The sequence below is a fragment of the Chlorocebus sabaeus genome, chromosome 20, assembly GCF_047675955.1.
Source record: "Chlorocebus sabaeus isolate Y175 chromosome 20, mChlSab1.0.hap1, whole genome shotgun sequence".
In the NCBI taxonomy this organism is placed as follows: Eukaryota; Metazoa; Chordata; class Mammalia; order Primates; family Cercopithecidae; genus Chlorocebus; species Chlorocebus sabaeus.
In genome coordinates this window covers 50,960,626-50,975,898 of record NC_132923.1, presented here as the reverse complement: position 1 = coordinate 50,975,898, position 15,273 = coordinate 50,960,626, and the positions used below count along the sequence as shown (strand labels likewise).

At 34.3% G+C, this 15,273-nt stretch overlaps 1 protein-coding gene across 1 annotated transcript in view; it reads right to left on the bottom strand.

Annotated features, from left to right (window-relative positions):
• Positions 1 to 15,273, bottom strand: part of COL24A1 (collagen type XXIV alpha 1 chain) — a 390,023-nt gene that overhangs the window by 187,923 nt on the left and 186,827 nt on the right. The window contains exon 24 of the mRNA XM_007978084.3: positions 13,843 to 13,887. Coding sequence (XP_007976275.3) covers positions 13,843 to 13,887 — 45 coding nt within the window. The remainder of the gene's footprint in view (positions 1 to 13,842; positions 13,888 to 15,273) is intronic.

Here is a 15,273-nt window from a genome sequence, read left to right as displayed (position 1 = left end):
AACAGATGCTTAATAAGTATTAGTCCCAATTTCCTCATGGGTTATTAATTATTTTGGCAATTAAATCAATGCCTTAATATCCTTGTCCCCATTCCCTTATGGACTGTTTTAGATTTACCTACCAAAACTAGATGAGCACACAGTGGTCTTGACAAATACATGTAGAACTCAACTGACCCTAGTTGCTACCAAATTGCCAAGTATTTCAATCTAAGACTTGTTCACTAAATTTGTGACATATGCCAGGAATGTGTTAGATAATCAGGAAACAAAGGTGAACCCCCCTCATTACAATCTAGTGTCCGCAGTCCAGTGGAAGAAATGCAGGTTAGTATAGGTGACATGGAGAAGGGAAATTGAAACCAACCAAATTGCCTTATTCGGAACATGTATATTCTTTCAGTTTCATCTATGCTATTCTAACTAGAAATTTAATGAAAATAAGTGACTATTGGACATATTTTCATGTTGGACATCTCCTATCAGTATATCTATTGATACCAGTGAGAAAAAAATAACTGATCCTTTAACAATAAAGAGCCTCTGATAATTCTGTTACGGGCAACAAAATATTTGTTTTAAAAAGCTGACTTAAAAAAATCAGTGTAACTGATTGAACTTCAAGCGGCATGTATCACATTAAGAAGACTTAACACTATACTTCCTCCTAAAATACAACATTCTAATCCAGGCTAATAACTATTTGTAATATTTTTCTCATATTATTAAAATGGGAATAATTTCAAGGATATTTCATTTCTATCAACAGTACATGGAAGCCCCTCAACCTCTGACACTTTCTCCATCACAGAAGTTTTATGGAATTTGGCAGTCATGCATGTATGCTATAAGAATTTATTTCATTATGTTTTTCCCTCAGGTCATTGTGTTTCTTTGAAATTGGTATTTTTGAAACAGTTTACTCCTTTTTTCCCTGCATCCATCACTTTCTGTACTGTTTAAGGTATCAATTACTCCATGAAGTCTCATGCATATCTGCAGATGAAAATAATCAATTTATTCTTACTTTGTAAGGGATAAATCAAGTCTTAACTTTTTTCAAGAAGCCTTTTTGACTATTTTAAACCACTATAAGCTCTCAATACCCTTATCCTCTTTAGTAACTAAATTATTTACCATGAACTTTTTGGTAACTAAAGAAACCATTAACTCTTATCCTGTTTCTTCTATTACAAATATTGACTTTTTGAGATTTGATGATCCTTAAGGAGAGCAATGTCATCATGTGTTTCTGTATACCAACACAACTTAGCAACACCAAGGAGTCAAAAAACTATATTTTTGAATGACTCCTCCCTGACTCATTCTACGAGGCCAGTATCATCCTGATACCAAAACCTGGCAGAGATATAACAAAAAAAGAAATCTTCAAGCCAATATCCTTGATGAACATCGATGCAAAAATCCTCAACAAAATACTGGTAAACTGAATCTAGCAGCCCATCAAAAAGAGATGTACAACATTAAAAATACAAATAATTGCCAATTACTTAATCTTTATGAGGTTTTCTGAAACTTTCTCTTAACATTCTTTCCTGACACACTTTTGACAATTTTTCATCTTTTCAGTCTTGGTTATCAATACATATTGGTATTTTTTACTATGCTATGAAAGCAATCTAGTCTCAGAGTCCTTACTCTTACCTACTTTGTTATATTATTCTAAGATATTTTGTTTTCAAAATCATAGTTAGATATGATTGTCACTTTTTCATTCAACAAATATTTATTGAACAACTGATAAGTGAAAGAGTTTTGTGCTAGTCAGTATGAGGAATATAAATAGGAAGGGAAGCATGGATTCTTCCCTAAAACATTTATAAACAAAGAGCCTAGGGATATAAATAACTAAAACACAAGGAAGAAAGTGTTAAAAAATACAAAAGACTACATTTTATCAAATTTAACAAGAGATAAAGTTTGTTTTCAGCTTGGAGATTTAGGGAAGATACTCCACAGGTAGGGTTTAGCTGGGCCTTTAAGGAATAGATAAAATTTGGAAATATATACAGAGATGGAAGTTTAGGGCACTTCAAAAGGGAACGGAAATAGAGTCGATCCAAATCATTAATTTTTGAACAAACGTTTATTGAATATATATTATGTGCCAGGCACTGTATATAAAATACAGTCCTTGAGTTTATGGAGCTTTTACTCTATTTCCTAAATATCTTTTATAACTTTCCCCTTCATTGCTGCCCAAGTTGAAGCATTTTGCTGTCATCTCTCCTTAATATTACTGCAATCACCTGTTATTGGTCTCCCTTTATCTTCAATTCATCTTTTATCTTGCAGCAGCAAGATATTTCTAATGGGCTAATATGACTGTTTCAAAATATTCCCATAAATTCAATTATCTCCTTATCACTACAGGACCCAGTGTTAATGACCGTGGATGGCATATATGCAGCATTCCTCATTATTTCATTATTGTCTATTCCTCGTTCAGACGCTTTCTTTTCTCCCTCCTCCCTTTTACTGTGTGATCCAGTGGTATAAAACTAATTATTATTCAGTATGTATTGGTTCTCTCATGATTCTCAACCTCTGTACATGTCCTGTTACCTAGAGTGATGCCTAAGGCCTTCTTACATTTTTAGGAAAACTCCTCCACATTATTCAAGGTCCTACTGACTCCTTTTCAAAGCCTTCCCCTGATTATCCCACAAAAAAATGCTGTGCTCTTTTATTATAGCCGTAAAATATTGTAGCATAATGGATTTTTACTTGTCTGTCAATGAACTCATAAAAAGCAAGAATTTTTTAAACTATTTATCTGTAACACCTAACAGTATGTCTGACAAACAATTGGTATCCAAAATATATTTGTGGAATAGTGACAATCTCAAAAAGCTAGTAGATTAAGGTTGTAAAGAATGGATGCAAAACATACTACATATGTAGAATTTATAAGAGTTAGTAGCTCACTGAAAGCAAGTACAAAGGAAAAGAGGGAATACAAAAAAAAAAATGCTGAATTTTAATCACCTGGTAACTGGAGAGTGTGGTACCAATTCAGAAAATAGTAAGAGGAGGGGGTGAATTGAATTTTAGAAGAAAGGTGATGAGTGAAGGTTTGAACCCAGTAAGCATTAGGCCTGAAAACTTGAAAATAGCCTCAAACAAAGGCACAAATAAGTTTTAACTTTACTAAAAAGTACAGATCAGGGGATGCTTTCAGATTTAACTTCATCTGTCATTGATTTCATAAACAGAAGTTACCCTTCATGATTCAGTTTGTGCTTCACGAATCATGGCACTTAAAGGACTTATGGTCCAGAAGAGAAAAGACATATGCAAATAAAAAATGGCAAGAAGTGGAAATAGAAACACGTATAAAATACAGAGGATACTTGATGTGAAATATAGAAGTGATACTGGCATTGACTTGTAGAAAAAAGAGTATTTGTGAACTCAAGAAGTTGGGTGGGACATTAGAGGCAACTAGTAGAAGCCAGGTGAGCTGTGACTCATTGTGCCTTACCTCCCTCCAGCTATCATGAACTGCTTACAGTACAGTTATGCAAACGCTCCAGGTCATTTCATGCCTCCATGTTTTATTCTCATGCTGTTGTTCCCACTGAAATGTCCTTCCTTATTTTGACTGCTTCACAAGAATCTGTTGCATTTTCAGACTTAGATTAAGCACACTAATGTCCTCTGAGTATACAGACAGTAGCAAATAAATTTTTAAAATTACTTTCATTTCTTAATTTATCACAGTTCAACATACATGTAGTATCAATGTACAACTATAAGACATGTGGTCACTGCTGTAGAAGAGTTTTCTGTATGGATAGTTCAAGTAAAAAAGTTACTGTGATATCAAACAATGAATGCTAAGAACCATAATAGTGTAGATAAAAGTGCTGAAAAGGCTAAAGAAGGAAGAAACACAATGTAACTGGGCATGGAGATTAGAAAAGACTTCATGGTTGAGCAGGTAATTTAAGATGGGTCTTGAAAGTTGATGCTTGGTGGACAATGAGGGTGGGAAAGTAAAGGTCTTTAGAGGTGACAGAAACAGCTTGAAACAAAGGCATAAATAAATGAGTGATGTTTAATGAATATTGAGTGGCCAGATCATAGGGAGTAAGTTGGAAAGTGTAGGAATAACAACTGTAAAGATAGGTGAGGAATATATTGTGGGTGATCTTAAAAGTCAGAATAAAATTTTTTATAATTTATATTCTTAAAGCCTCTACAGACTCATTTTCCTCCTTATAATCTACTACGTCCCATTCCCCCAACATTTTTTGGAGGCATTTATATCATCTTGGTCTTTTCTGATTTTAGTGACAGCAAATTGATTTTATCAACACACCAGAAAAACATAGATTCCAAAACTCATTAATCAGAAAAGTGCTGAGAAAAACAACCTTGTATCTCAGCTGTTATTATTTTTCCATTTTCAACTGAAAATGAAAAGGTTATATACTTATAAAAAGTTTTCTATAGGTGGCTACATTTGTGGTTAAAATAAAATCCAGATTTCAATCAATTACTTTTCTTATAGTCAAAAGAAGAGCGTTCATATATTTGTGGTCAAAAATGCTATGCTACTTCCCTCAAGGGGCTGCTTAGTACCATTAATGAAGAAAAGAGACATTTCATAAACAGAAGATAGAGTCCAAATTCAAAATATCTCAACCTGATAGGAAACATAAGTTTAATGACATTCTCTGATAACTTTTTCAAAATAATAAAATAAAAAGTCACTAAAACTTAAAATATGGAAATGCTTTGATCTGTAAAGCAAGACTTCAAAAAACATGCAAAGTGTTCAGAAAAATGTTTCTTGTGAACATATGCACCTAAAGAACAGATTTCACTCCTCTTGAACATATTTTCTGGTAAGATTCTTAAGTGTTTGTTATGCAAAAAAAGTGATAAATTCCAGAAAAGTACTTTAGACATACATGTGGTTGTACATGTAAATGCAAATTAATTCATTATGTTCACACTACATAAAATAAATAAGTGGTAGCAACACAATTTGTCTGCTAATTTGAATCTGTTTTCTGATTTGAAAGTAAGAGTTGAAGAAATCACATTTGTGTTTAATATTTCTTAATGATAAAAGAGAAATTAGGCAGAATCACATATGGTAGATTCATTTAACAAAATCTTGTACATCTCAAATAAAGTATAACCTTCTAGGACAGGAAAGGGCAAACTACAGCCTGTAGGCTACCTCCTGCCAGCCGTCTGTTTTTGTAAATAAAGTTTCCTGGGAACAGAGCCAGGCTCATTCATTTATGTATTCACTATGGCTGCTTTCATACTACAACAGTTGAGCAGCTGTGATAGAGACCGTATGGCCTGAAAGTCTAAAATACATACTCCCTGGCCCTTTATAAACAAGTTTCCTGACCACTATTCTATAATGTTTATAACCTTTAAGTTTTAAAATTTAGTACATTGATTACATAGACCTTAATACCTTTTTTAAAAAATCACAACCACAATAATTTTTCACTATTTTTACTCTCAGATTATAATTCGGCCATCATCTTCTCTAAGAGTGGTAGTGTCAACAGGTGGCCCAAAGCAATGCCTTTACCTTTGCTCCTTCCATTATTTCCATCAGTCCATTCTATTCTTTAATACCAACAAGCAATGTATTCTCCATTTTATAGATCCTGACCATAAAGTATCGTTAGAAACCTTTGCTATTTTTACTGATGTGTAAATAAAAATAAGATAATGCACTACTAATAAATGCAAACAGTATAGTTTTCATGCAAACTAGCTTCAGGGGAAGTCCCTTGACAGCCTCTTCCAATCAAAATGCCACCCCTTGGGCCTTCTATATAGAAAGTTAGAGCTGCCATTTCCTCAAAAGTTGTGATTGACACTTCATAATATCCCTACCTAAGAGAATAGTGACATATTTTTAGCAAAATAAAGCCAGAGTTTCTCTATCAACACATATGTCCTTATGACAGCTGCCAAAACAACTTTTACTTCTTTTTCTTAGAGTATCTTCTTAAGAGGACTAATGTTTTGGCAAAATATGTGTATAATTCTTTTCTCATTTTCTAGATCATATACCACTTAAAGATCAAGTCTTACTTTACTGTTTTCTCTAGCACACAGTAAGTGTTCAATAAGAGTCTTCTGAATGCTAGAATAAATAAAAGAGAAAAACACTAGTTTTTAACGGTATCTTCCTTTTGTCTGGCTATAAAAATCACAGTATCCTTCTGAAACACAGAAACATAAGTACACGATGAAGAAAAACATGAGGCACACATATTTGTAGACAATGAATTTACTTCAAGTCACAGAATAAAAATGTTTAACCCTATTAGGATTCTAACTATTAATGTCCCAGGCACATATACAGAATTACATTGAATGTGATTTTTAAAAAATAATCCTTAGGAGTAAATCCTTAAAAACCAGAGGTTAATAAAAAATATTATTTCTATCAATTCTAAAACAAGTAAGGTAATCAAGTTTACATTTCCTTAGTCTGAAGGCTAACTGGCTAATTGCCTCTGAGGGCAGTAAGCATGTTAAATACTCACATCTGAAAAAGACTGATGCTATTGGAAAAACAAAGTTTCATTTTAATATCTCTTTTATTTTTATTATTTTGAAGAAGTAGTTTATTGTTTTTACAATTTGGGCAATCTGAAAAATTTTATTAGACTAAGAAGGGTACTCTCTTGTTTATTACTCTTTAATATGGCATGTATGAAAATTAGCTTGTTTTCTATACCAGTACATGAATGCTAGGTCTAATTCTTTTTCAGTTTCGAAGATGATAAATATCAAATACATGATCCTAACACATAATAATTTTGCATGTCTGTGGTTTTTCAGAACAGCTTCTCAAACCATAATATGGTATGTGTGGCCCCATGACCTCTACCTTCATGCAGTAATAACAGGGTTATACTTATTCATTAGAAAGACAACTGAAAATCTTTAGTTGATTGCTAAGAGGAAGCAGGATAATAGGCAGAAGTTAAAGATATCTCCTTTTCAGTCCCAGCTCTGCTGCAATACGACCTGACTTTGGACAAGTTTCTTGACTTCTCTGAAACATAAGTTCCTTTTGTATAAAATAGGAATAATAATTATTATTTTCCAGGGTGACTATGAGGATTAAATAATACAATATATGCAAAGTGTCCGGCATATTATCAGTTCTCAATAAATGGTAGCTACTTTTTATCATATTCAGGTAAACATCCTCCTGATGATGAAATGTATCATGGATACACATTTCATATAACTTTCCATTGCCTGAGAAAAATTACTACCTCCTATCATATAGAAGGTATAAAACAGTTTTATTGTTGTTTTATAGATATGAGTAGCCTAAAAACAGGAGGGGTAGATGACATTCTTTAAGATAAAGGTACTGAAACTACAAAGGCCCTAGTTAGGCATAGTTGTAGCGTTATACTGCAGTTCTTCCTGTTTGGCTGAATGGTACCACCAGTATGTGGGTCTTTCCCTCAAGGAAATATGACTTCTTATGATTTAGGTAGGTACCTCTAAAACTAGTAGTCTCCTATTGATACGGAAGCGGGGTGGGGAAGTGCAGGGTAGGGAAGGCCGGGGTAACTAGCCAGGGCTCCACCCTCAGGCCTGTGCCTAGGATGGCCCACCATGCTCCCCATCCTGTGCTCATATAAGCCTTAAGTAGACACAGACACAAACGGGTGGAAATCAAGAGGAGCAGAATAACACAACAACAGACACCAGCAGGCCATCTACGGGGAGACCACATGGAATTCAGTTGGTGTGGGTGGAGAAGAGTCCAGCCACTGGGCGGCCTGACTCTAAGGGAAGACCACCTTCCCACTCCCTCCCCTTTTGGCTCCCCATCTGGCTTGCTGAGAACAACCTCCACTACTCAATAAAACCTTACACCCATCCTTCAAGTCCACATGTGATCTGATTTTTCCAGTACACCAGGACAAGAATCCGGGATACAGAAATCCCTCTGTCTTTGTGATAAGGCAGAGCATCTAATTGAGCTGATTAACACAAGCCGCCTGCAGATGGCCAAGCTGAAAGAGCACACTGTAACACATGCCCAGTGGGGCTTTGGGAGCTGTAGACACTCAACCCTAGATGCTGCCATGGGATTGGAGCCCCAAAATGCTACACACTACCTGCCCATCTGCATGCTTCCCCTCGGGGTTTGACAGCGGGACACCAAAGAAATGAGCTACACCCCTATTGCACACCTTGCAAGGGGGATAAGGGAACTTTTCCCATTTCATTATTAATGAAAGAAAAAATTGGAAATAAAATAAAACAAACATGTATCAAGCTAATTTCATGGTAATTCTACTAGAGGGCAGCAAAACCAATCACTGTATCAAATGAGGTTTTGTGCTGAGCACTTCTACGATATTTTTTTCTGGCTCTTTCAAAGTCTTTCCTATTTCCATCACAAATACATTAAGTTATCTTTCCATAATTCTCAGAGGCAAATAATATAAGACAATATTTTTAAAAGTAAATTGCCAGCTGGGCTTAAGATATTACAGAGCAAAACTTTATTTTACCCTTTTTACATCTCCTAAATATTAATTCCCAAGGATGCACTTTAAATTTAAAAACAGGACAAATTGATGATTACCTGATGCAGAAAAGAGAGACTTGGAACTGGAAATAAAAATTTTGGATTTGAAATCCAGGTCTGTTACTTACTCACTGTATGAATTTGGATACATTACATAATTTCAATAAATTTCAGTTTCCTCATTTATAGAATGCAATAAGAAAACTTTATAAGAGCTGTTTAAAGACTAAATGAAATTAACAGGACTTCAATAAATACATTTATTTCTTTTTTCTTCCTGCACTGACTCCACCTCTTTTTGCTTTTGAACGAACTGGTTATAACCCAGCTTGGAATCAGTCATGAGAGGATTTATGATTCTAAAGGTTTTGTAATGAGAAACAGAATACCTGATTTTGAGGATTATCCATGCCTTTCTATTCTTCTTCCTCTCTGCTCATTGGTCATTTATTATACATTAGCACACCAGAGGGAGGCAGAAAAACAGAGAGGACACAGTAGCTTTCTCATGAAATCTTACTTTGTTCACCAAAGTCTACACGTAAAGGAATAATTGTGGTAAATCAAATAAGTTGGGTTATATTTTAAGAAATGAAACAATGTGGCCAGACTACTGGGCAATCATCTGAAAATCTTCAAGTGGGGCAGAAATGTGGCAACTGAAACTCAGTGTAACCAAGGAAACTGTGAAAAAATAAATTCACATTTTACATTTAAAATACGAGACCAGAAAATGATCCTAGAAATCCCTACTGATTATTTGCCAAAGACATCCCCAGTTTCCTGTTATAGGTAAAAGGCCTGTTTGATTTAAGCATCAACAGTAAAGATCCTACTCACGAAGAAAGCCGTGAAGTCACTGCCTGTAAAATACTTTACTCTAGTTCTGTTTGCTCCAACATCAGAAAGACATAATGAAACTAGAAAAAGGCCAGAGAAACTTGGAGCCAACCCAAATGCCCATCAATGATAGACTGGATAAAGAAACTGGCACATATACACCATGGAATACTATGCAGCCATAAAAAAGAATGAGTTCATGTCCTTTGCAGGGACATGGTTGAAGCTGGAAACCATCGTTCTCAGCAAACTAACAGAGGAACGGAAAACCAAACACCGCATGTTCTCATAAGTGGGAGTTGAACAATAAGAACACACAGACACAGGAAGGGGAACATCACACACTAAGGCCTGTTGGGGGATGGGGGCAAGGGGAAGGAGAGCATTAGGACAAATACCTACTGCATGCAGGGTTTAAAACCTAGATGACAGGTTGATGGGTGCAGCAAACCACCATGGCACATGTATACCTATGTAACAAAACTGCACATTTTGCACATGTATCCCAGAATTTAAAGTATAATTTAATAAATAAAATAAAATAATAAAATAAAATAAAATAAAAGGGACAGAGAAAAGAAGTCAAATTTGTAGGTGAGAGGAAGACTAGAAACAACAAAATTCTTAGAAAAAAGTCATGGATTCTTAGAATTGGAATTATCCTGAAACATTCTGTATACCATATCCTTGTGCTTTCAGAATATTCCCGATAAATCCTAAATAGTTTAGTTATTAAAGGCCTAATTGTACACTAGAGACTGACTAGAATCCTCCCCTGATTTGCAGCCTACCTCCAATCTGTTACCTCAAATATCTTCAAAATATATCCACTTCTCTTTATCTCCACTGGTCTAAATCATCTTTCTCATTCATGCAGACTACTGCAGTAGCATTCTCATTGGTTATCCTTTTCTACTTCAGGTCTTCAAAGCCATGTTCTAACTTCCCAATCCATTGCAACAAGAGTGATCTTAAACCTCAAATTAAATAATGACATTGGCTTACTTAGCATACCTTTAGCGACCGTTCATTGAGCTTAGGTTCAAGTGCAAAGTAATAAACATGGTCCTAAACGATTGGCTCCTGCCTCCTTCACTAGGATCATCTCACATACCTTCACCCTTTGTTCATCAAAGTTTATCCACACCAACTTTATTTCAGTTCCTCAAAACAGCACTACCATCACACACAACAATAACCTCCACCACAACAGCTAACATTTATCAAGTTTTTAACTACATGACCGGCATTGTATCATGTTTAATCCTCATAAGAAAATCTATAAGGTAGTTATTTTCATCATTTTATTGCTGAGAAAAAAACAAATATTTAGAAACATTTAGTAATTTCTCCATAGCAAGGTAGGTGGCAAAGGTGGAAACAATGTTATATTGCATATTCCAGGGAAGTTTTTTCCCCACCCCTTCCCTGGCTAGCTTATATCATTCTTTATGATTACTACTCATATGTCATTTCCTCAAAACAGCCTTCCCTCATCTACTGATCTAAAATTGGCACCCTTGTCATAGTCCCTTGTGCTTTTTCTTTATAGAATGTATCACAGTTTACAAATTTCTTTATGTGACTATTTAATCTGTCAAACCTCCAACAGACTGTAAGTTCCATGAAGGTAGGGACTATATGTTTAAAAATGTGCCTGGTGTAATCAATAAATATCTGCCTAATAAATGACTGAAAAAAGACATCAAACCTTCTAATAATAAGATGTTGGATCACTTTATGGAAAAGCCTATTTGAGTGTTAAAAATTCTATTAAAATATTCTTGCCTACACTAAACCAAAAGCTGTTCCCTTATAATGTCTATCTACTGATCCTAATATTGGTCTCTTGGCCAATAGTGAAAAAGAACATTTTTTTTCTTTACAGCTCTTCGGATACTTTCAGCCTAGATCGTTTAAGACAGAGAAGACTGGTAATTATGGTTAGATAATTCCAGATTTACTTCTAAACATCTGAATGCTAGAATGTGGAAGATGAGAGGGCATCTTTTGAAATTAGAGACTCATCTAGGGCACATTTATGGAAATTAATTCTTTGAAATTAATTATTGTACACAAATAATTGCAAGAGGTAGACGTGAAATATAGGTGGAACTGCGGTGCTTGGCACACTCTATCACAAATTGAATTCTAATTGGTATAAATCTAGAAACAAACAAACCTGGAGAAGGGCCAGTTAAAAGCAATTAATGACTATACAAAAAGATCGAGCAAAGTAAAAATCAGCTACTACAATTACAAGATAGATGTCATGAAGTACAACTGTATCTTCTCCTATCTCTCAAGAATTTCCTTGGCAACAGAACTCTGGATTAGATGAACTATATTTCTAAGATTTGGAAATTAGAAAGGCAAAATGAAAGCCAGAATTACTGAGAAACAAAAATATTCTTTAGACGTTTTATATATTTGAATTAATTTGATATAGTCAGTAATTTTTTAAAGAAGGCTTCATGTGCCATCCTTAACAAGGAAGATAGAATCTCGAAGTTGGAAAGGTCTTTTTGTCTAGTAACTTATCACATGCTTAAAGACTCTCTACAACATTTATATAAGATAGCTATCGAACCAATATTAAAACATCCAAGCATGGCATAATGCAAGAGATTTGGATTTTGAGTTAGGAGCTCTGGGTTTAAATCTCAATTCAGTAATTTATTAGCTATATAACTTTGAACTGGTTACTCAATGTGCTCCAGATTCCTAATTTTAAAAGCCAGAATAACAAAATGTATCTTTTAAAGCTGTTTTAGAATTAAATTAAACCATAATATGAAATGTCACTTAGCATTACACCTAGTACATAGCAAATGTTCCATAAATATTATTTTCCCTCCAGTGACAAAAATCTACTACCTGCCAAGAAAGTCCATGTCCTCTTTGGAAAGTACGGGCAGTGGGTTCTTATACTGTATGGAATTAGTCCAAAACTATTAAGTAAATGACACCTAAAAGTTTAATATGTAAGATATTATTTTAAGAAAATATGTTCTTCACTAGCATTTTAACTTTGGATACCAACTTTATATATATTTCTTAAGCAATTTGTCACTCAGAAAAGGCAGAATTTGAGTAACCTTAGAGAAATATAAGTTACAATCATATCTGACTAGAAGCCTTTAATAATCTAATTCATATAAATACTTCCTTGAAACTTTCCCAGAAAAAACAAGAACAGAAAGTTCTCCTTCTAGTGACTCAGGGTTAATTAAGTATGGCAAAGATCTTTTAAGACTACACAGATACTCTTCCTATTTTTATTAACAATTAATAACAAAAAATCAGTATCAGAAATGTTTTGCTGTTTTGTCACAAGACCAAGATTTATAATTGTTTAATTATTGAATCCTATAAAACAACCATATAGAAAAAAAATGTTTAAGTCATAAGAAATAATTATCTATTTTGTGACAATTAATTTAGCACACTCTGTAAATAAATTCACTTTCCTGGTGTTAATTTAATGTTCCACTTTATATATGCTATGTAAGTTCATTTGTTAGAGAATATTTTGGCTGGCTTTCTTCATTGTAAAAAATAAAATTACTTCTAACAAATCTGATTCAAATACAATATGAAGCCTGTTCTTCCACAATAATATTAATTTGAACAATTCAATCTTTATTTGAGGAACACAATTATACTTTCCAGCTCAATATCTCTTAGTTTACCTCACTTTTCAAACCTAAAGAAAAATTATCTTCAAGCTATTAAATTATTATATAATTTAATAAGTTTTTTAATAATGAAAAATGGCTGAGCGCTGTGGCTCACACCTGTAATCCCAGCACTTTGGGAAGCTGAGGCAGGTGGATTACTTGAGGTCAGGAGTTCGAGATTAGCCTGGTCAACATGGGGAAATGCCGTCTCTACCAAAAATACAAAAATTAGCCGGGTGTATTGTGGCGCACACCTGTAACTCCAGCTATCCCAGAAGGCTGAGGCAGGAGAATCGCTTGAACGTGGGAGGCAGAGGTTGCAGTGAGCCGAGATTGTGCCACTGCACTCCAGCCTGGGCGACAGAGCAAGACTCCATCTCAAATAATAATAATAATAATAATAATAATAATAATAATAATAAATATAATTAATGAAAAATGTTAAGGTCAAATTTAGATTGAAGCTATCAGAATAAAATTAAAAACCAAATATTAGTAACAATGTTTCTGAGGTCACAAATATAGTTTATATTGGATGAAAACATCATCAATTGTGTTTTCTCTCATTTCTCTCTTGTACATTAGGTTTTATTTGTCAGTAGAAACATCACAAGTAAGTTTAAATTTGTAGTGGATAAGAATTACTCTGATTCTGAGTAACTTGATTATAGCGAACATAATCATGGCTAATATGATTCCTAAAAATGCTTATAGTTGATTAAAAAAAATAAGAGCATAAAATAAGCTTACTGTTTCACCAATTTTCCCAATATTTCCTTGATCTCCTACTTCTCCCTGTCAAAAAAGAATATAAAGTTGCAAAAACAGTTATTTTTCAAGCTAGATTATTCATGACAGTTTCAACTTTCATTTTTAATGCAATTATCTAGTCATAACCTAGAAAAAGGCAAAGGAAATTTCAGTTACTTAAAACTTTGTTATAGGTGCAGCAAACCACCATGGCATACGTTTACCTATATAACAAACCTATATATCCTGCACATGTAGCCCAGAACTTAAAATAAAAATTTTAAAACACTTATGTTAGAGTATTTCTATGAAATGTGGCCTACCCTCTATTTTCATTCAAATAGTAATGTATCAGTCTGTTCTTACACTGCTATAAAGAACTACCTGAGACTGGGTAGTTTATGAAGAAAAGAGGTTTAATTAACTCACAATTCCACGGTTTAACACCAGGCATGACTGGGAGGCCTCAGGAAACTTATAATCATGGTGGAAGGTAAAGGGGAAGCAAGCACAACTTCACATGTTGGAGCAGGAGAGAGTGAGAGCAAAGGGGGAAGTGCCACACACGTTTAAGCCATCAGATCTCGTGAGAACTCACTCACTATCACAAGAAGAGCAAAACGGAAATCCGCCCCAATGAGCCAATCGCTTCCCACTAGGTCCCTCCTCCAATTTGACATGAGAGTTGTGCAGGGACACAAATCCAAACCATATCAGGTAATAATCTATTTTCTTAAAAAATATTCTCCTATTTGTGACTTTTAATCACTTTTATAAATAAAATTTTTAAAAATAAAATCTTTATTGAGGTGTACTCTGTAAAAGGCAGAGTTGTAAGCACAGTGAAAAGTATTAAGAAGAAGGAAATTAAAGTCTTTTCCACAGACATGTTCTATTTGCTCAAATAGAACAATACATGGTACAGGTTAAGTACTAAAGGAGGTCCTAGGAGCAGGCACCCTGTGAACTGGAACAGCTAGAGCTGGCATCACTGGAGAAGTAACGCATGTTCATAACCTCTGAAACAAAATTTTGCAGTCCATAAAGCTCTGAAAACTCAGAGTTTTTCACAACTCATTTGGTGGCAAACTTGACCTAACTTGGATTGATTTGGTAGTAAAGCTTATTTTGTTCTGAATAAGGCCATTTATAGTCTTGATGTATTCCAATTAATCTGAACATCCTTACATTTCACTACAGAAATATTAATATATCTAATTATGGTATGCTGTCCCACACCCTTCTTGTAGTGGTAAATAAAATATACTATATGTGACATGTTACTTTTCAAAAATCCAAACATTAATGATTTCAGATAATGGATTATGAAACTGTAAATGGGGCTCTGAAAAATATGGGATACTTAACACTGGTAATGAGGAAGGGCCATTTTTGGTGGTGAGGAATGGCATCGGCAAAGGTAGAGATTAA